Source organism: Tupaia chinensis, unplaced genomic scaffold (assembly GCF_000334495.1).
Source record: "Tupaia chinensis unplaced genomic scaffold, TupChi_1.0 Scaffold139935_1, whole genome shotgun sequence".
In the NCBI taxonomy this organism is placed as follows: Eukaryota; Metazoa; Chordata; class Mammalia; order Scandentia; family Tupaiidae; genus Tupaia; species Tupaia belangeri.
In genome coordinates, this window is record NW_006199814.1 from 851,667 (window position 1) to 873,291 (window position 21,625).

At 40.5% G+C, this 21,625-nt stretch overlaps 1 protein-coding gene across 8 annotated transcripts in view; it reads right to left on the bottom strand.

The window, feature by feature from the left end:
- The window catches only part of ST7 (suppression of tumorigenicity 7), a 240,519-nt gene that overhangs the window by 26,512 nt on the left and 192,382 nt on the right, over positions 1 to 21,625 (bottom strand). For all 8 annotated transcript variants that reach the window (XM_006162373.3, XM_006162372.3, XM_014593213.2 and 5 more), the window contains 2 exons: positions 17,537 to 17,609; positions 15,530 to 15,632 (listed from right to left, as the gene is read on the bottom strand). In XM_006162373.3, the coding sequence (XP_006162435.1) occupies positions 15,530 to 15,632; positions 17,537 to 17,609 (176 nt within the window). The remainder of the gene's footprint in view (positions 1 to 15,529; positions 15,633 to 17,536; positions 17,610 to 21,625) is intronic.

Consider the following 21,625-nt stretch of genomic DNA (forward strand, 5'->3'; position numbering starts at 1 on the left):
ATTCCCTTATTGTTCCAAACAAAATGCTGGCCCTAACCGAAATGATTAAGGCTAATAACAACAATGTGTTATGTTCCTGGCCCAGACTTAAAGTGACTGGCAAGATGAGTTCTCAAACGTGCAACATTTAAATTAGAAAGGCATGGAACAACATTTCACTTCTTACTTGTCAAGAGAAAATAAATGGGAGAGGGCAGAACCTGATCCACAAGTATGCAGAAATCAACTAGAACTGGAGCCCACAGATCAGAGCACGCGCTCTGCCCGTCTATACCGATGACTTGGCTTCTCTTAGCCACGCCAGCACCTGCGTCGTCTCGCCTGCCGTTCTGCCTCTGACTTCCTTCTCGGATTCTCAGATCACACTGACCTTCAAGTAGAGGTCTTCTGAAGGTTTGGGGAAGCAACTTTTCAAAATCTGTGTCAGAATTCAGTTCCTTATGTCCAACACAGGAGCACAGAGTCAGGACTCACACAGGAGGGGAAAGCCAAGGTCTCTGGGTTGAGTAGCTTCCTCCTAGAAGTAGTTGAGCAGCAGGCACCTCACTGGTCAGAGAAGCTGCAGGCCCATCCCAGGGAGCCCACATGCCTGCTAAATTCTCTGTTGTCATAGTCTTAAAATTCTATAATAATTTAAATGAAAATGACCCCAAAGTTATCCTTTACATAAATATTAATGCCAAGGGATTCATTCATACTCCCCATTTTCTCAGATTCTCAATACCAACTACAGCATAAGTCTTATGAAATCATTAGCAAAAATATGAAATAAACAAAATGTGAAAGAACAAGTTAATTAAACTGTAGCATATTTAGATGATAATTCTCAAGCTGTTCCCCAAAACCAGGTAGCAGAATATTTACTAGCACAGGGAAATGCTGATGATGCATCACTAAATGGAAAAAAAAGTATCTTCTAATATATAAATATAGAGATTATGGGAACCAGCAGTTAACATAATGGCTATGTCACTGGACTCCCACGTAGTCGACCGCGGTTCGCGTCCCGGACCCGGTGGCTTAAAACTCACACCGGGCGTGTGTGCGTGCGTGACCAAGATCCCGAGAGGAGAATGAAGGAAAAGGGATTGTGGCGTGGCCATCCCCTCTGGGGGGGTGATTTCTAGCTTTCTATCTCTCTGTCTCTCTCTCTCTTTCTGGCGAGCGCACGAGCCCTATAGCGAAAACCTCTCCAAAAAAAAAAAATAAGAAGAAATTATTTTGATAATTAAAAATGTAAATGCAGAAATTAATATGAGAAGATCACAGATTGAATGTTAATGGCTAAATATTTTATTTTATGGAAGGTTACTTTCTTTTGTGTGCTGTCTGTGTTTTCTAAATGTTCTGTCATAAGCGTTTGTACTTTTTTATTGTTTTATTCAACTTTATTTATTTATTTATTTATTTTAATTTGACCAGAGAGGGACAGAGTGAGAGAAATAAAGAGAGAGAGGGGGGATAGTGAGAAAGCAAGCCGCCAGGTCCAGGACTTAAACTACAGTCGGCCATGTGGGAGTCCTGTGCCCTTAACCACCATGCCACTTGCCAGCCTACAGTTTTACTTTTATTTATTTTTTTAAGAGAAATTTTTGCTATAGGGTGTGTGCACTTGCAAGAGAGACAGAGACACAAAGCAAGAAATCACCTCCCAGGGGGATGGTCACGGTACAATCCCTTCTCCTCCATTCTCCTCTCAGAATTTTGGGCGTGTACACACAGGTGCCTGGCATGAGTTTAAAGCTGCCGGATCTGGAACCTGAACCATGTTCAACCATGTGGGAGTCCAGCAACGTAACCGTTACGCCATCTTCTTGTCCCTATAGTTCTTTTTATATATGTACAAATGTAATATAAACCTATTTTTTAGATTTGCATTACAATACAAAAAGCAAATCACATAAGCAAAAGATAATCAAAGAGGGCAATATTTTGCATGTCTGTAATGGTTGGTACAACTGGCTCTGATGGAAGGGTCTAAGCCCAAAAAAGATGTTTTAATATATCATCGAAGAGTTCAGAGAATAAAACTATTGCTATTAAAAGAGATGGTATGTAATACAAGTTTCAATGTCGCCTACTCCCTGGACTCAATAAGATCCACACGGGAAATAGGACAAATCCACTGCAAGCAATCACGGCTCACTCAGATCACACTGCAATGGAGAACGAGGGGCACGTCACCAAAGTTCCCTGTCTCAGCACCTCACATCCACCACCCACATCACCAAAGTTCCCTGTCTCAGCGCCTCACATCCACCACCCACGTCACCAAAGTTCCCTGTCTCAGCACCTCACATCCACCACCCACGTCACCAAAGTTCCCTGTCTCAGCACCTCACATCCACCACCTGCCACTCTGAACTACTGCTTGGAATCTAGCTCTACTATTGGGGTGTCAGGAAAGTCATGATGCATTTTTGCATAGAGAAATACATCCTGTCTTTCCAGATGACCTAACATTTGTCTATGAGATCTTAGATACTTTATTTAATGTCTTTGAATCTCAGTTTGCTCATCTTAAAACCAGAATAATAAAAACACACATTTTACTTATTTTCATTTTGAAGAGGACATCGTATCTGTAAAGCATTAGAACAGTAGGTGACACATGGAGTGTTCACTGAATAGTAGCTATTTTTGCAAACAATGTCAAAATGAAATGTTCATATTATTGCAGAAGTGACATGTTTTGTGCATGTAGATGTTCCACAGGTAACTGAGTCTATTCTAGGTAAAATATTAGCAGTTAAATCTTAGTAACAGATTGGTTGAAGAACTGGCTACTGGAAGTCACCAACAGAACAATCTGAAAACCAGAATAAAGCAAAGACGAACTGCTAAATTCAACCTAGTGATCCACAGTACCACTGAGAGATCCTCATGACCAGGGACCTGCTCTGTCCTTGTTCACTTACCCACCCATCCGTTACTTTGCTTTCCAGAAAAATATGCGAGTGGCCCCATACATGCCAAGAATACAGACATGGGTGCACCAACAATTTACCTCAAGGGTACAGACATGAATCAGGTCCCTACCGTGATGATCTGCACTCATTGTGGGAAGAAAAGAGGGAGAGAGATGGATAAATGGAGGGGAAGATAGAAGAAAGAGAGAAGGTACTGACGAGCAGTAAAATTCAATACCCCGGATGCCTTGGTAAGAGGTACGCTTGGCACAGGAAGCAGATGGAGAGCACTGGGTTTCAGAAGGCTTCACAGAAAAAAAATATATGAGCCAATCTGATTAAAGAAACCAGAGTTTATGCTGCAAAGATGAAGAGAGGGGGATTCCAGGAGAGGGGGATTCCACTGCAGTAGGCAGTCGAGATGGGAGTCGGTGCAGAGTGTGGTTTTGATTCAAATGGGGTAGCTGTGTGTAGGACTACCAGGTGGGGGAGAGATGGAAGTTAGCAAAGTCTTAGGAAGGTCTTGTCATAGTCCAGGTGAAGGGGAAAGTGACTTGCCCAGGATTTGTTGCCTGGCAAGAGAAGGGATCAAGGCCAAGTGTAAATGTTTTAACTTAGGTAACTGGAATAACACGATGTCTTTAGCAGGGCTAGAGACCTCAGAGGAGGAAAAGTTAGCTGTGTGAAGGTAACAAAAACAGTCTAAAGTGCTACAGAACATCCCGGAGAGATGGTGTGGGGCAGCTGGATGTGCAGCTCTGGAGCTTAGGGGAGAAGCTGGAGACACAGATTTGGGAGTTCTGTTCCAGAGGTGGGAATCCAGGAGATTTCCCAGGAGAACTAGAAGCAATAAAAAGAGGCAGGAAGGGTGCTCCCTAGAGAATCAACAGGAAGGGTGGGCAGGAGAGGAGAGCTTGCAGGAAGAGAGGCTCAGAGATGCAGGTGTGGCACAGAGAGGTGTTGTGGAGTGAGATAGCTCGAGATATAAAGAGTGGTCGGGACTCAGCCTAGGTGGCACAGTTGGCAGATGCAGTGCTGGAAGCCACATGGCTGACCACTGGTTTTGATCCCTGGCCTGGTGGCCCTGAAACCCACTGGTTATACATGTATATGCCCAAGATCCTAAAGAGCTGGAGGACTGGAGGAAGGGGATCATGAATGCAATAAAACCCTGCCGAGAGAGTCTCTCTCTCCTCTTCCTCACCCTTCCCTCATGTTACACATGCACAGGGAATATAGTTTTGTTTTGTTTTGTTTTGTTTTGTTTTTAACTGAAAAAAAAAAGTGGTTAGGGGAACCAGCAGATGGCATAATGGTTACATTGCTGGACTCCCATGTTGTTGACCACAGTTCGAGTCCTGGACCTGGCAGCTTAAAACTCATGCTGGACATGTATGTGTGTGCCCAAGATCCCGAGAGGAGAATGGAGGAGAAGGGATTGTGGCGTGGTCATACCCCCTGGGGGGTGGTATTTCACTTTCTGTCTCTCTGCCTCTGTGTCTCTGGTGAGCACACGCGCCTTGTAGCAAAAAAATCTCTTTTAAAACAAAGTGGGGGGGGGTGGTCAATGAGCAATGAGAGCAAAGGCCGAGGAGGGATGGAATAGAGTGAAGTTTGAGAAGAGGCCAAAGAATCTGGTGGCCTGGGGGGAGTGACCTTGGTGGTGATGATCTTGATGGGGATGACCTTGTGGGGCTTGGCCTTCATGTTAGCAGTTGTGGTGGTTTTGTTAAAGAAAGAGACTGCTTAGAAACATTTTATTCCTGAGAAATGTGGCTGAAAATCAGGTTTCTGTTCATTTTCCACTGGGTCATATTTCTACAATATGTTCTCCCTATTCTAATCCAAAAAATGCTTTGGGACAAAATATGACTCAATCCAAAGACATTTAGATTGACATAATATTCCTGAAATGTGCCATTGATATACAATATCATAGACAATCTGCCGGGGTATTCTAAATTTCTGCTTCCACGCTTCAAGCATTTTAAATACTAAAACCCAATGCACATTATGTTTCCTAAATTGGATTAAAAAGCAATTTTATACTCTGTCAATCAGCTTTACCAAGATATAAGAGGAGGACTGCCTCAGTGTTTGCACAAAATAGAATTTCCATCACTCTAACAATTATAATACGATATTTTACCTAGAACAGACTCAGTCCCATCGATACTCCATTAGCATATACAATTACCAGGATGTTTTCCTCTATAAGCCTCTTGAAATCTCCATGAAATTAGAGTTCCTAGATTAATATTAGATGAGCAATAAAATAAGGTAAATTTTTAATGGGAATGCATTTCTGCTCCTAACATTCTTCATCTTTCCCCCTCTATTTTCTCATGACTTTCCACACTCCTAGACTTACCATTTTTAAACTATAAATCTATTAGGCTAGCTCCTCACTTCCCTACTCTGCCAAGCCCAGGCTGCTCTGTCTGCAACACTAGCATGAGGAGTATGACAAGCCTCCTCCCGAGTACCTGCAGGGACTTCCTGCTACTCCTGGGTGAGCCCAGAGAGAAGGGCACAGGTTTAAAAATTTGGGGTTTAGACAAAATTAAGGTGAAAGCTTTCCCTCATGGTGGTGGTGGTTCTTCTCTCTCAACAACTTCATCCACAACACCCAGGCATCCCCAAGAACTGGCCCTGGTTCTCTCAGCCTCCTCTTAGCTGCTCAGAGTGAGGGTGGAATCTCCTGTCCTCTGGGTGGGACCTTGGAAGATGAGATTTCCTGGTGGTGCACCATATGGTGACAGTATCCCAGTGCCTGAGATATGCTGGGTTGTTGGAAAAGTCATGATGTATTTTTTTTTTTTGAGAGATTTTCACTGTAGGGCACGTGCGCTCGCCAGACAGACAGAGAGAGACATAGAGACAGAAAGCGAGAAATCACCCCCCAGGGGGGATGGTCATGCCGCAATCCCCTCTCCTCCATTCTCCTCTTGGGATCTTGGGCACGCACGCACACGCGCCTGGTGTGAGTTTTAAGCCACTGGGTCTGGGACACGAACCGCGGTCGACTACATGGGAGTCCAGCGACATAGCCATTATGCTAACTGCTGGTTCCCATGATGTATTTTTCTATGTTTTCCTATGCAAAGTAGTAGGTGCTCAGTAAGTGCTAGCTGAATCACTATTGGGAGGGAAAGAAGACTACCCTGTAGAAGTGTCTGCCCTTGGAGAATACAGAGACTGATGGATAGCAGCATGAGGAAGTAAAGCTGTGGAGACACCTCCCAGTTATTCTATGATAGCAGAGTTATATGGTTAAGTAAAGGTAGTTCAAATATGCTGTCATTGACAGAAGACTTTAAAAGATGTGTAGCTTCTAACTGAGGGAAGAAAAGAAAGAATTCTTTTTCTGAGATGAGAACCATTCCGGGAGCCATTCCTCCTCCACTAACAAGAACGGACACTAAGAGAAAACGCAGAGAGTGGGGATATGGAAGATGAGCAATCACTGCTGGGAGACAACAGACCTGTTGGTCCTGATCTAAAAGAAGCATCTGCTGACTTTCAAGTGGGCCCAACAACCCAAGTACAAATGGCATTAGTGCCCCAGGGAAGGAAACTAACTGCTCATTTTCTCATGGGCTGAATTAGAAACACTTAGGGAATAGTGAAAATTTAGTAGAAACTAGACATATTTTGCTAGAAGAGCTAATAATGGTGGGTTCAGTGGGTATATGACAGGTAGCCCTACAATCTGCTACTCGAGCAAGGAAATTTGAGTTATATCATGAAATAAGGGGTGGTCTGTGCCTTTATGAGAGGTAGACACAGGACACACTGCTTCTGCAATGAAGAGGTAATGAAGGAGGAAGAAGCATAGATGCCTTTTGGGTAACCCTATGCATACTTACCCCAGACTTACAGGCCTGTTCCACCCAAGCAAGCAGAGAGAACAGGAGGGCATGGGAAACACATCAGAGGCATGAAGTGCTTTGCTGAGTAGAGGACCTGGTTGGAGAGGGAGGACAAGGCTCAAGGAGGTACTAGGCTCTGACAACATGTAAGACCCAGATGGGAAACAGGTCATTTTTTAAAAAAAAGAATTCATTTATTTCACTTTATTTATTTATTTTAATTTGACCAGAGAGGGATTGTGTGTGTGTATATGTGTGTGTGTGTGTGTGTGTGTGTGGGTGTGTGTATGAGAGAGAGAAAGTGAGAAAGCAAGCCACCAGGTCTGGGACTCAAACCATGGTCGGCCACATGGGAGTCTGGTTCCCTTAAGCACTATGCCACCTGCCAGTTGCAAGAAATGGGTAAATCTTAATCAGGCACAGGCAAAGGATTGCCTAGCAACTACAAGGCTGCAGGATCCTAGAAGAGAACAGCTACAGCCAGAACATGCTAGAGCTTCCCTCAAATCTGAAGGTTTAAAGAGACCCTGAGGGTATTCAAGGTCAGAGGTATCATGGTGCCACTGTCATATTTTCGTGTTGTTCTTCTTCAGGCTAAGGTGGCTCAGGAAATACCTATAATAACATGTTTCTAGGCAGCTTCTATTTCTACCCAGCCTGAAAGCAAAGAAATAAAGCTGAAGTTAAAAAGAGATGAGGGAGTACACACGTATCAGTCATGAACTAGATGAGTTATACTGTGTAACTATTTATTTGTCATCGGCCCTTTAAAGCTATTACTTTTATCCCCATTTTACCAAAAAAGAGGATGGGCACCCTGCCACAGTTCCCTCTGCTGCCACCAACAGGAAATAGTGAGAGTGATAATTTTTGAACACTTTTAAACCATTTCAATGATACTCCACAGCTCTGCTGACCTTTAGGTTGCTGCTCTTTGCTCTATCACTGTAATTAATGTATTTTCCCAGTAATGACACAAATTCTACATGATGGGCCAGACAAGTCACAGAATAAATATAAATAGCTAACCATCTTCTACCTTCTAGTAGTGGCAAAGGAATGCAAACTAAAAGAAAAAAATTTTTACTTATAGTTAATAAATTCATAAATGTTTGTTATTTTCTTTCTTTCTTTTCTTTTTACTCTTCTAAGCAAGCTGCTAAGTGATGGTGAGGATATGATAAAATGGTGAAAAAAAAGTTGCCTGCTGAAGGAAGCATAAACTGCTACAATCTTTTTTTGGTAAGCAATTTAGCAATAAATATAAAGAGCCTTAAAGTGCCTTTTCATATAACTCAGTAACTCTCATTCTATAAATCTACCCTCAGGAAATAATTTTGAAGACTAAAAAATCTTTACGGCCAAAGAGTTTCACTACAGAGATTAACCTCTAGTGTGAAACTAATGTTTACAATACAGGAGTAAAAAGTAAATACTTCTTTTCAACAAATGGTGTTAGAGAAATTGGATATTGATATATAGAAAAGAATTAAATGAGACCTTTACCTTATACTATACACAAAAGTCAACTCAAAATGCATTAAAAACTTAAATGTAAGACCTGAAACTATAAAACTTATTAAAGAAAACACAGAGGAAAAGCTTCTCTTTTTTTCATGACAGTGGGTTTTGAAATAATTCCTTGGATACAACACACAAAAATACATGCAACAGAAGCAACAATTGACAAATGGGACTACATCAAACTGAAAAGCTTCTATACAGTGAAGAAAACAGTCAATAAAGTGAAAGACGACCTATAGAATTGGAGAAAATTATGCAAACCATGTTTCTGATGAGGAGTTAATATCTAAAATATATAAGGAACTATTACAACTTAATAGCAAAAACAAACAAATGGATAAAAACAACCCAATAATCTTATTTATAAATGGCCAAAGGCCCATTACAAAGACATTTCTCCAAAGAAAACATAAATGGTCAGCTGGTATACAGAAAGATGTTCAACAGCACTAATCATCTGGAAATTAAAATTAAGGCCAAATTTTAGCTCATATATATTAGGGATGGTTGCTATTAAGAAAATAACAAGTATGAATAAGGATGTGGAGAAACTGGAACCCTTATGCACTATTGGTAGGAATGTGTAATGGTGTAGCCAATAAGGAAAATGGTTTGGAAGTTGCTTTAAAAAATACCAAAAATAAAATTATTATATGAACCAGCAATCCCCACTTCTGGGTATTCATCTAAAAGAAGCAAAAACAGGATCTTAAAGAGATATTTGCCCTATGTTCAATGCAGCATTATTTATAATAGCTAATAGATGAAAACAATCCAAACATTCCTGGAGAAATATGCATTTTTCATATGCATCTACCACAAATGTTTTTGGCACTGTGACAGAATTAGTATACCAGCCTGCAAGCCAAAAATGTGTCTCCACGTATGGAAGGGTTTGTGGTGTAGATGTACAGTACTAAGAATAATACATCACATTTGTGGAAAGTCATGGATCACTAATAAACATGTTCCCCCCCATTCCACTCCAATATAAATCTCAAAATTTCTATGAAACAACAGGGCAGATAGAGAAGGACAAATGTTGTATATGAATATGGTGGAATGTTACTCAGCCTTAAAAAAAAGGAACTCTTGCCATGTGGGACATGTGGGATGACCTTGAGGACATTATGCTAAGTGAAATAAGCCAGTCACAGATGAAAAAGTTCTAGAGCTCTTCTGTACAACAATGTGCATGTAGTCAGCAATACTGTACTATACATTTAAAAATGTAAGAGACAGATCTTAGGCTTTGTGTTTTCCATACACACACACACACACACACACACAAGAAGTAGCCACTAAACTGCACAGAATATCTTAAAAGGGTTTGAATACACATGGATTAAGACTTAGATTTTATCATTAAGTTGGAGGATAGCCTTCTTAAGGTCAAAGAACTCTGAAAATATGTAATCCTCCTCAATAAAAAATAAATATACACTAAGCACCCAACCTTAAAATTCAAGTTAAGAAATCCATGTTAGTTTCAGGACCAGCAGATGGTGTAATGGCTATGTCGCTGGACTCTCACATAGTCAACCGTAGTTTGAGTCCCAGACCTGATGGCATAAAACCCACATCAGGTGCATGTGCATGTGTGCCCAAAATCCCAAGAGGAGAACCAAGGAGAAGGGATTGCAGCATGGCCACCCCCCTGGGGAGTGATTCTCACTTTCTCTCTCTCTCTGTCCTTCTCTGTCTCTCTGGAAAGTGCACATGCCCTATAGCAAAAAAACTCTCAAAAAATAAAAAAAGAAATCCATGTTAATTTTTTTAATGAAAGTACTAAAAGTGCATAGGAAAAATAGCTATAAGGAAGTAGTTTTAAATATGACTAGTTGATAGTATTATGAATGATTTCTTTATAATTTTCACTAATATAAAAATGAATTCATTTTTGTAAGATTATTACAGAGAAAAAAACATATCTACTACTATCTGTAACAAAGAAATAATTTAGTCTCTTTTTTAAAAGCTTGTCAAAAAATTGAAGTTGTCTTTGGCACCCTGACACAATTAGTATGCGATCCTCCAAACCAAAGCTGTGCCTTCATATACATGTGGTGCAGCTGTGAAGTACTAAAGACACATAAGCACTAGTAATCTCAGATTTGTGCAAAGTCATGGCTCACCTATAGGTTTCTTCCTGCACCACTCCAACATAAATCTCAGAGCTGCTATGAAACAACAGGTCAGGTAGAGAAGCACACTTGCAGAAAGTGAGCCCAAAATTCAATATATTAAAGTAACATAAAGAGAAAGGCATAGAACTAAGATGAGGGTAGTCCTTTATCTGTCCAGAATTACATGAGCAAAAGCTTTTTCTTAATTGTCAGAGGGGTGTGCACTTGCCAAAAGAGAAACAAAGAGACCGAGAGATGAAGAAAGCATCTTCCAGTGGGGTATGGTCATGCTGCCAATCCCTTTTCCCTCCATCCTGTAAGGATTTTGGATGCATAGACACAGACACACAGCATGTCTTTCCAGTCACCAGAGTACAGAATTCAAACTCTGATCAGTCATGTGGGATCTGGCTTCCTTAACCACTAGGTTACAAAGTTGACTTTTTTTGAAAAAAAAGAGAAATACACTTTCTTTTGATGAAGAATACTCTCTAAATACAAAACTTGTATTTTAATCCCATTAATACAAAATATCACTAACTGCTTCAAGATTTCTTTTTCTTCTTTTTAATTTTTTTTATTTTGAAATTATGATTCCTAATTTACAAATAATCATTGTAAATTAGGAATGTACCCCTTTGGAGACATACAGTATGGATTTTCAAGGCGTGCATATAGTATGTAATAATCAAATCAAGGATATAGACATATCCATTGTCTTCAGTATTGAATATTACATAATATCGTACCCATTCAATAATAGTTCTACTAGTTTCTTTTGTTTTGTTGGGAGGTATATATTGAATTGGCAGAGACATGTTTGCTTGGCTATGGTAGACTTTCATAACCTACTCCACTTATTCACATGCATCTTGTATCGCTCATATTCTTTTAAACCTTCCCACCTACCTCTCTGTCTTTTTGAACTGTGTACTCGGTTCTAGAAAATCATCAGCACATTAAGATCCTAACACACCACCCCCTGCCAAAGTTGTCCTCCAAAAGGAGCCAGCAGCAAGTACACTATAGTGAGAGACAAAAAAAGGGAAGAGATGAATTCTGATGATGAGGTACAGGCTTCATGGAAGCGACTTAATTGTGGTGGTAGAGACAGCAATGAAGAATGAGTAGGATTTCCAGAGAGGAAGCAAAAAGGGAAGGAGAGAAGGATATTTCTGGAGTGATAGAAGGAGCTAGAAAAAAGTGAAAAAAAAAAGTTGGGTAAGATTATGACAGGTCCTGAAGAACCCCTCAAAGTGTTATACCTTCTGTGAGAGTTGGAGGCACAGCTGCAAATCTTGGGAGGAGAGGGACGATTTGTAAGGATGAGTCCATGTATGCTGTACACTAAAACTTCAGAAACCCTAGTGGTTAGCATCTAACTGACTGCTTACAGGGTTCGCTTTCAGAATGGAGACCTGTGGCTTTTCACTATTTTTATTCATTTCCCAGAACGGTGGTGTGGTAAAGAGCAAACTTACTCCCTCCTAAGAGAGCTCCTAAGAATAACTCTCCTCAGGTAAATAATATTTACCATTGGTGATGAAATATTACCTATACATCTTTGCTTAATGGGACACCTGATGAAACTAAGGTGGAAATTTACGGAAGGCAGTTTTCGGCTATTATATTTTCTTTCTCCCTCTGAGCAGACTGTAACTAGGTAAAATGGCAGGTAGATAAGACAATTCCGGTGGTAAAAAAGACAATGTCCTGTGACAGAGAAAAAGAGGTCATGGAAGTGTTTAAGATACGACAATGTCTTGAAGAATTCTGAACAAATATTCCGTAAGGAATTGAATGCCTTGGGAAGCAATGTGCGCATTATTATTTAAAGGGATCAAGCCCAGACTGTTCTGCCCCTGGTGGGACCTGGGAGGTGACAGAGGGCTATTTAAGAAGATAACCCACATCAGTTCTGGCTCCACCATCTAACTGCTGTATGACTGTGAGTGGGTTACTTAACTTCTCCAAACCTTCAGTGTCCTCACTGAACAGCAATGATATGATATGATGCATCTCACAGTGTTGTTAAGATACAAAAAGAGAGGGTATGTGTAGTTCAGTCAGCACTGCATCTGACACACAAACATTCAGTAGAACCAGTAATAAAATAATTATCATAATATCAGGATGAGGAAAAAGTCAAATTTAGATGGGGAGTGGTATCATTTTTGAATGACCCTTCTTATGCCGAGAACCCAACAGTTAATATCCTTCATTGATGTCTCATTAAAGCTAAGGTTATTTTTTGCCTTTAAAGGCACCATGTGCATTTGCTAAAGTATCAGCAAGCAGTCCAATAAACTTCACATGCAAACGATGTTCAAAGCACCCTGCATTTAGTACATGGGGACTGGAGGTTTGAGATCCCCTTCCCTGTAGAGATGTCAATAGTTGAGGAGGACAGGAAAAAGATTTTGCCCTGAGCATAATCACCAACAAAGCAGGTGATGGAGGATCATTTTCTCCAGGCATTCTGTCTTCTCTGCTTCACAATTAGGAAGTACAGAGAAGTACAATATTTCAAACATTTCTACTTTTAAAATAATTCTATTTTGCAGATGAAGTTGACCATGTCAAGTTATGGCAGTCTTTTTTTTTTTTTTTAAGAGGTTTTTGCTATAGGGCACGTGCACTCACCAGAAAGACAGAGAGAGACAGAAAGTGAGAAATCAACCCCCCCGGGGGATGGCCATTCCACAATTCCTTCTCCTCCATTGTCCTCTCAGGATCTTGGGCACGCACGCACACGTGCCCAGCATGTGTTTAGGCCACCAGGTCCGGGACTCGAACTGCGGTCGACTACATGGGAGTCCGACGACATAGCCATTACACCAACTGCTGGCCCCATGTTATGGCAGTCTTAAACTATTTTCTTAGGGCTTTTATATACTTCTAGAGGCTAAATTAACCATTTCAGACCATTATCATAGAATTAATTATTACTCAAATCGAAATATCTTACAAGTGAGTATCATACCAATTTTTCACTCTTGTGCCCTGGTATTACAAGCTCTGGTTGTGATAACTAGGAAAATTAAGGCTTGAATCCTAGGCTTGAGGGGACTTGACCAAGCCAAATACTAGTATTTTTAACAGTTTACAAATATATGGTGATCAAGTATTTTCAAAGAGCTTCAAACACATTATTTCCCTTGATCTTTATCAAGGAATATGGGGAAGCTTCTATGAAGGGTTCTCCAAAATTTCATGATAACTGCATATTATGAAAAAACTATCATGGATTTTCCGAAAATTTTTGTACCAGAATAAACTCATTTTCCCAAGACAGCTTTTACAGTTCCCTCATATTTTTATTTTCATATGAAAAAATAAAGAAAAGCTCTGGGTTCAGAGATGATAAACCCAAGGTCCCATTGCTACTGAATTACCGAAACAGAACTTGAACCCAAGTTTTTGTCTCAGAATCCAGGACACTATTGCTCAATATTACTTCTGAAAGAGATTTGTACAGTTTCACAGAATAGCTCTGTAGTGAGAGAATGGCATTCAATAACTATTAATGGATGACCTAAGTTTACTGTAATTCATGACAATAGTTTCAAGCTTAGTTCTCAATTTTAATCAGATTTTAATAAACAGTTTTAGCTGAGGCATATAGATATAGATATAGATATATCTCAAAGCGATATTGATAGTACCCTGCATAGAATATGTATGTCTCCAAATACCACATCACTCATTATCCACCGGAACTAGAAAGGATAAATATACCCTTTCACAAATGAGGCACTGTGCACCACTCTTCAATTTCCTGATCAGCGAAGATGACCTTGGTTTGAGCAAAAACCTCAGGAATGATATTAGATCACTTATCTCTGTCACTGCAGATAACAATAAAATTAATCGGAGTGGGTACCTCCATAAATCATCTCTGTCTCTCACTATCCTTTTCTCAGCACTGTAATTCCACCAGTAAACAACCTACCTTTATCACTTTCAATAAATCTTCATCGGACAGATTCCCAAGAAAGTTATGCCTTGTAATACCTGATATGGATTGCAGACATCATTTCTTAGAGACCAAAAGGTGCTGACTGTTGAAAAAAGTGGCCTCAGAACCAAGCCTTTCATAGAGCAGGTATTCGAATACAGGTTAATCGTAAATACACATCCATCTCCTCAATAAGGTTATAGAATTATCTTCTGTCCTGATTTTATCCCCTTAAATTAACTTCAGAAAAACAGATGGTAAATATTGGGTATTTATAAATTTGTTCAATTATGGCAAACAACTAAAACAAATATTCTCTATTATATATACCTATGAAAGTGGCATTCAGGGACAGCCAGTGGCATGGTGGTTAAGGCAGTTGAATTCCACATGGCAAACTGCACAGTTTGAGTCTCAAACCCAGTGGCTTAAAAAGCACACCAGGCACTTGTGTATGCATGCCCAAAGTCCTGAAAGGAGAAACGGAGAACGGATGGCAATGTGGCCATCCCCCATTTCTTACAGAAATGTCAGTAGATGAGAAGCATCTCTCTCTCTCTCTCTCTTTCTCTCTCTCTCTCTGTCTCTCTCTAGTGAGTACATGTACTCTCTAGCAAATTTTTTAAAAGTGGCACTCACAAATCAAAACATCTATAAATAATATGAGGTTTTCCTTATTATTTTGTTGCCAACACTGACAAACTAACATTTGTTTATAGAGACATGGAGTGTCACATTAGTCAGTATTTTTTTTTTTTACCAGTTTAATTCACTAGGTTTATTTCCTGAGTTTGGTTTACCTAAGACCATTACTGGTATGAAATTCCTAGCAAATATATTAATACCTCAGGGATCTCTATTTTTTGTCCATTTCATACTTCCTGACTTGGCCTGCCTAGGCAAGGTCTCTATTTATTCTTATTACATGAAGTCTGAATATTAGCCCCAAGGCCTCTCAAATATAGCTTTTCTTAAAAACGAGGCACATGACTATAGACCATGCAGGGGCTCAACATTTGTTGGCTGCAGCTCATCTTGTTGATAACTGGGTGCAGTTGAGACGCGATGCAGTTGAGACTGTGGTCACCAATGCTAACTCTGCTATCATAACGAGTTCCCGGAGGGATTCCACAGACTCACTTTTGGCACATGAGGATTGAATTCCACAGCTCTATGAATGGCCTCTACTGCATTCATCTCTGCTGTGCTCAGCCCCCGCCGAGATGCAGCCTCGGGAGAAAATCTGAAAAGCAAAAGACAAACACCATCCAGTTGGGACCACTGCTTGGGCATCAGCCTGGAGAGGCATCTACACATCAAGGGCCCATAAACCACAGCGAGCCAATGGCACGAGTTCTCCACACTTCCACTACATGGAACCTCTGAGTGACCCCTCACACCGAGGCCAACAAAAACCCCAGCAGAAGCAGAAAGCGTGCTTGCATCTAATCGGCAGGAATTGAATTCAGCTGTCAAGTCTCTCTGTCTAAATAGCTAATCTAAATTTTCTACAAGGAACCTGCTTAGGTGGGGGAAGGGAGGAGGACTGACAGGGCAGACAGTGTAGGAAAAAGAGAAAACCAGGTTACAGAAGAGCGTATTTGGTTAAAAACAGAACTGGGGAGAATTTTAAAGGAGGCTCCCAACCCCACGTCAATGCTGCGATGGAGGGTTAAGTCGTTGCAGCTTCGGCAGCAGGCCAGCCTGCTTGGGGCCGTTCCGGCAGGGGTGTGTGTATGCCCAAACTGTGGGCGAGACACCTGCCCAAGTGAATGGAAAAAACCAGACCATGCAATCTCTTTCTCACCTCACACCCAGGGCTAACTCCAGAGCTGTGCTTGGCAGGCAGACACCACAGGGGAAGCTGTGACAACCCTGGCCCTGCCCTCCCAAGCTGGAGTCGCTGTGTAGGGAGAAAAGATGTTGCAGTAGGTACTGGCGATCTACAGGATAAAAAAGAATGAAAGAAAATTACTTCGGTCTTGAAGTGCACACACACTTAACAGCAAACCTGTCTGACACAGCAGAGGCTGTTTTCCTGTTCTCTGCTTTTCAGTGCTACCGAGGGACTGTATCGGGGAAGTGCAAGCGTTCATGAACTCAAAAACAGTTAAGCCGTCTATGCTCTTTCGCCTGCCAGTCATCCTTGCGTGTTTATGGACGTGCTACACACCATAGTCACCTGCCTGAATAAAATGGGCAAACGTCCCACTGAGATGGCAACTCAAAGTAAATAGGCCCTGGGTGGGGAGTTATTTCGAACTGATGAAACAAAGAATGGGAGATGGCCATCCCTCTCCCACACCGCATTGTATGACTACCACCCAGTCACGGGCTGCTATAGGAAAAGGAATACGAAAAAAAATGAACAAAAGGAAGGCATTTTGTGTAGGTCCCAAGCAGGCCTTTTTGTATTTACTGTCTGGCAAAAAGAAAAAGGAAAAAAAAAAAGAAAAGAAAGAAATAAAAAGAATGTCACCTCAGAGGCATGGAATTCACATACATCCCTCTTTAGGGATCCATATACCCTTGTGATACCTGGGGATATGCATCTCCCCCTCTCGCAGTGAAAGAAAAGATCAGCAGGTTTTGGAAAAGGCGTGCTCATAAGCAGGGTCTCATAGACTAAGAGAAACTTCCAGAGAAAGCCCTCTGAGGCAACACGTGTCTTTAAGTCTGATCAGACACCTAGCACCAACAAAGAATGGGAGATGGCCATCCCTCTCCCACACCGCATTGTATGACTACCACCCAGTCACGGGCTGCTATAGGAAAAGGAATACGAAAAAAAATGAACAAAAGGAAGGCATTTTGTGTAGGTCCCAAGCAGGCCTTTTTGTATTTACTGTCTGGCAAAAAGAAAAAGGAAAAAAAAAAAAAGAAAAGAAAGAAATAAAAAGAATGTCACCTCAGAGGCATGGAATTCACATACATCCCTCTTTAGGGATCCATATACCCTTGTGATACCTGGGGATATGCATCTCCCCCTCTCGCAGTGAAAGAAAAGATCAGCAGGTTTTGGAAAAGGCGTGCTCATAAGCAGGGTCTCATAGACTAAGAGAAACTTCCAGAGAAAGCCCTCTGAGGCAACACGTGTCTTTAAGTCTGATCAGACACCTAGCACCACACAAGTTAGTATTCACTTACTTGTCAGAGACCGCTCTGGCTTTGAGCAAGGCAGCTGTGTAGCAAATTGTTGCCGACTTTGGTAAGCTTATATCTGTTAGAGAAAAAGAAAGTAGGAACTCTTGTAAATTGGGAGAAAGAAGAGTGCAACCATTTTTAGTATACTAGCATTTTAATCCTGTAAGTCCAATAAAGCATAAGTTAAATTTTAATATACAAGAACTTCTGCTATTCCTTACTATATCAACGTGGGATGTGAAATCAAGGGTAACACATTTCTGTCAATAATTCATGTTTAGAAATCCACCAACAATCATCTTCTATTTGAAAATATGCACTTTTTGTACATTGAGTTTATTTAAACAAAGAATAACTATAGATATTTCAATTTAGATATGCTATGAGTATCCTTATACTCATGAAAGGTAATCAGGACTTCTTTGTCACAATTTCTTCAGACATGAGATATTAATGTGGAGAAAAAATATTATCTAGCTAAATAATTCTTTAGTAGTCAAGTTTAAACCAAATTTCTCTTGCATTAATTTTCAAGACTTCACATTCGTTTTTTTTTAACAGTGTTAAAATGTACAAGTCAAGAAGATATACACATATATCTAATATATATATATATTTAAAAGATATGTATATATAACCCAAAATAAAATGCCTTTCATATGAAGTCCCCCAAAAAACAGTTCCTTTCCATTTCAGATGGCGGGCTGGGCATGGTTAACTGATTCAGATAATGAGTTTCCAGGAAAATAAAACAGGGCAAACTGAGACTAAACACAAAGAGGGCATTTCCTTTGGAGAATTTTTGTTTTTAATTTGATTCCATTCTTTCCACAACAGGATGAGTTAGTTTCTTTAACACCTGTAACAAAATTTACACCATGACACAGAAATATACTCTAATTCAGAACAGGTAAAAATTATGCCATTTCCAGGTGATGCAAAATTCCCCCTAAGTTAGAGGAACTCTGGATACCTAGAACACATTGCAAATTTCTTTTCAATATTATATTCAGCTTAGAAAAGGTACAATACAGTAGGAATGAAAAAGAAAGTCCTACAATTAGCCGGTAGACAACATTATAAGAAAACGATGCTTTAAAAGGAAATCAATCTCTTTTCCAAACACAAGCATTTACCATCAATTCCAGCCTAATGGATTTTTGTGTGAGGGAAATTTCAATGACATTAATAAAACACAATCATAGAAAATAGCCCAACTCTGAAAGGGAAATTTGTTAAAAAAAAAAAAACAAAACACTAAAAATAGTATCTAGAGTCCTCTCATACAGAGTCCTCTCAATGCTTTAACCAGCTTCCCCCAGTGGAGACACCTTACACAGCTGCAGGATAACATCAGAAACCGAGAAACTGACATTGGGACTGAACTGTCAACTACAGGCCTTGTTCATTTTTCACCATTTTGTACAGGCATCCATGTATAGGCCACTGTATCTGACATCTAGATTCCTGTAGCCACCACCACCAAGGTACAGAACCGTTCCATCATCACGATGAACGGCCACACGTACTCCTTTGTGTTTGTACCCACTCTGTCCTGCCTCCTCCATGGCCCCTGGTGACTAGTAACTCTGTTCTCCAGAGCTTTGTCAGCCTATTACGATTTCCTGCTTTCACCACTAAGGAAACAGATCAACTGAGATGAACACAGTACGTATCAGTAGCCAAGAAAACGGTCGTATCAGAAGTTTTGAGCAGAGAATAACAACAAAGCTTCTGCTTTCCAATGTGCCCTGTGATTGATTCAGAAAGTTTACTTTGAGGAAGAGGCTCAAAATCATTCTAAGTTAGTCCCATTGTTTATGACCTGACTATAACCTGCAGTGCTTTTCTGCCTTTTGTATGCGGCTTTTAGTGCCATTATTACCAAAAAGTCCAAGAATTAGAATCTGGGGGGCGGGGGGGGGAGGAGGAAAATGGAGAAAGGAAAATCGGTATCACATGATTCTTTTAGTACTCATGGCAGAAACAAAGAACACTAAGTAAATGTTTCTCACTTAAGCAAAGCGGAATTCCTGGCATTAGCTTTATTTTTCTTCCATGTCTTTGCCATCTCATGTTTCATACAAGCCCTTTTCTGAAAAGAGAAGAAATCTGCCTAAACTCGTATGCATGCAAAATCAAGCTGTCATGCAAAGCTGCAATCTTCAACTGTGTACACATGGAATCAGGCAGTCTGTATTCTTTTGTGTCTAGCTTCTTTCACTCAGCACGATGGTGTTGAGATCATCCATGTTGCTCTTCATTCTTTTTCATTGCTGAGTAGTATTTCATTGTGTGTATATACCAAGTGTTGATCCATTCTCACAAGCCAGATGTTTGGATTAATTTTCAGCTTTGTGTTATTATAAATAAATCTGCTGTGACCATTATTTTGTAAGCTTTGTAAAAATAGACAAAGCCCAACAACAAGACCTCCTTTCTATTGGATATATAACTTGAAATGGAATTGCTGACTCAGCTGTTTACCTTTTTGGGAAACTGCTCACCACTGTTTCAGAGTGGCTGCATAAAGTTTGCAGAGGTGACAGAGGTCAGGAGAGGAACATTTTTTATGGAAAGTGGTGGGCAAGCAGGGCCAAATCCTCATTCCCAGGGGATATGTTTTTCTGTACATACGTGTACCTGTGGCAGTCACTAGTAGAATGGCTCACGATGTGATTACTCCTGGGCAGGTATTGACTGGAAGGAGGTAGGAGGTGACCTTCTGAGATGATGCAAAGTTCTGTGTTTCGTTCTGGGTGTTGGTCATGTGGGTGTATACTAAGTGAAGAATCACCCTCCCTTATCTACACTTGAGATCTGTGCATGTTGCTATATGTAATTTATAGCTCAATTAAAAATTATTTTTTTTAAACCTACAATCCCTGTGGTCACCTGCAGCTGTCTTCTCTTGCCAATTTACCCTCCATTATATTTCACTTGCCATTTACCATTTTGCCTTGCTCCATGCTCTCTATGAATCCTTACCTAAAAATCACCTACTAGTTTTGCCATCAATAGCAAATAGAATCTGCTTATTTTTCAAGTCAGCCTTTTGAACATTAAGATGGTCAAAATACAGGGCCAGAAGGTAGCATAGTGGTTGAGGCGCTGGTCTCTCATGGGGTCACACACAGTTCAAGTCCTGGACCCGGAGGCATGAAACTCATGCCAGGTGCATGTGCATGTGTGTCCAGAATCCCGAGAGGAGAATGGAGAAGAAGGGATGGTGGAATGGCCATCCCAACTGAGGAGTGATTTCTCACTTTCTCTCTGTTTTTCTCTGTCTCTTTGGCAAGCACAGAAACATCTCTCTAAAAAATAAAAAAGGTCAAAATCTCTCCTCTATACCAATATTTTCCAGAATAAATACCTCCAATTCCTCAACTGACATAGTCTTCAGAACTTTTCACCTAATTTTGTCAACAGGTCATAGGTGACTTCAAAATATGAGAATGATAAATGGAAATAATCCTCTAGACCCCCCAAATCTGTCCACATCTCAGGAGAAATGTGCATCGGAGTAGCCACGGCCACCATGCCTTTCTGAACACCATGCAGGATGACTGCTGTTGACCAAGCAGCTCAGTCTCCTTGCTTGTTCCTGAGGTCTTGTAGTCAACAAAACCCCTAAGATTCGATTCCAACTGATTTCAGCCTGTCAGGTCCTATCCCTCTTTATTGAGCCATTAACATTTTTTGAAATTTTAAAAACCTGTAAGTAGGATTTCACAATTGACTTTATTACATTTTAAATCTTAAAAACTGAATCTGGAAACCAGCAGATGGCATAACGGTTATGTCATCCCTGAGGGGCAGTGAGTACACATGCCCTGTAGAAAAATATCCCTAAAATAAATAAGTAAAAATAAAGTCTGGGCAGCTCCTACATAGTCAACTGTGGTTCGATTCCCAGATCTGGAAATTTAAAACTCATGGCGGACGTGTGTGCATGCATGCCCAAAATCCTGAGAGACTGGAGGAGAAGGAACTGTGGTGTGACCATCTTCCCTGAGGGGCAGTGAGTACACATGCCCTGTAGAAAAATATCCCTAAAATAAATAAGTAAAAATAAAGTCTGGGCAGCGCAGC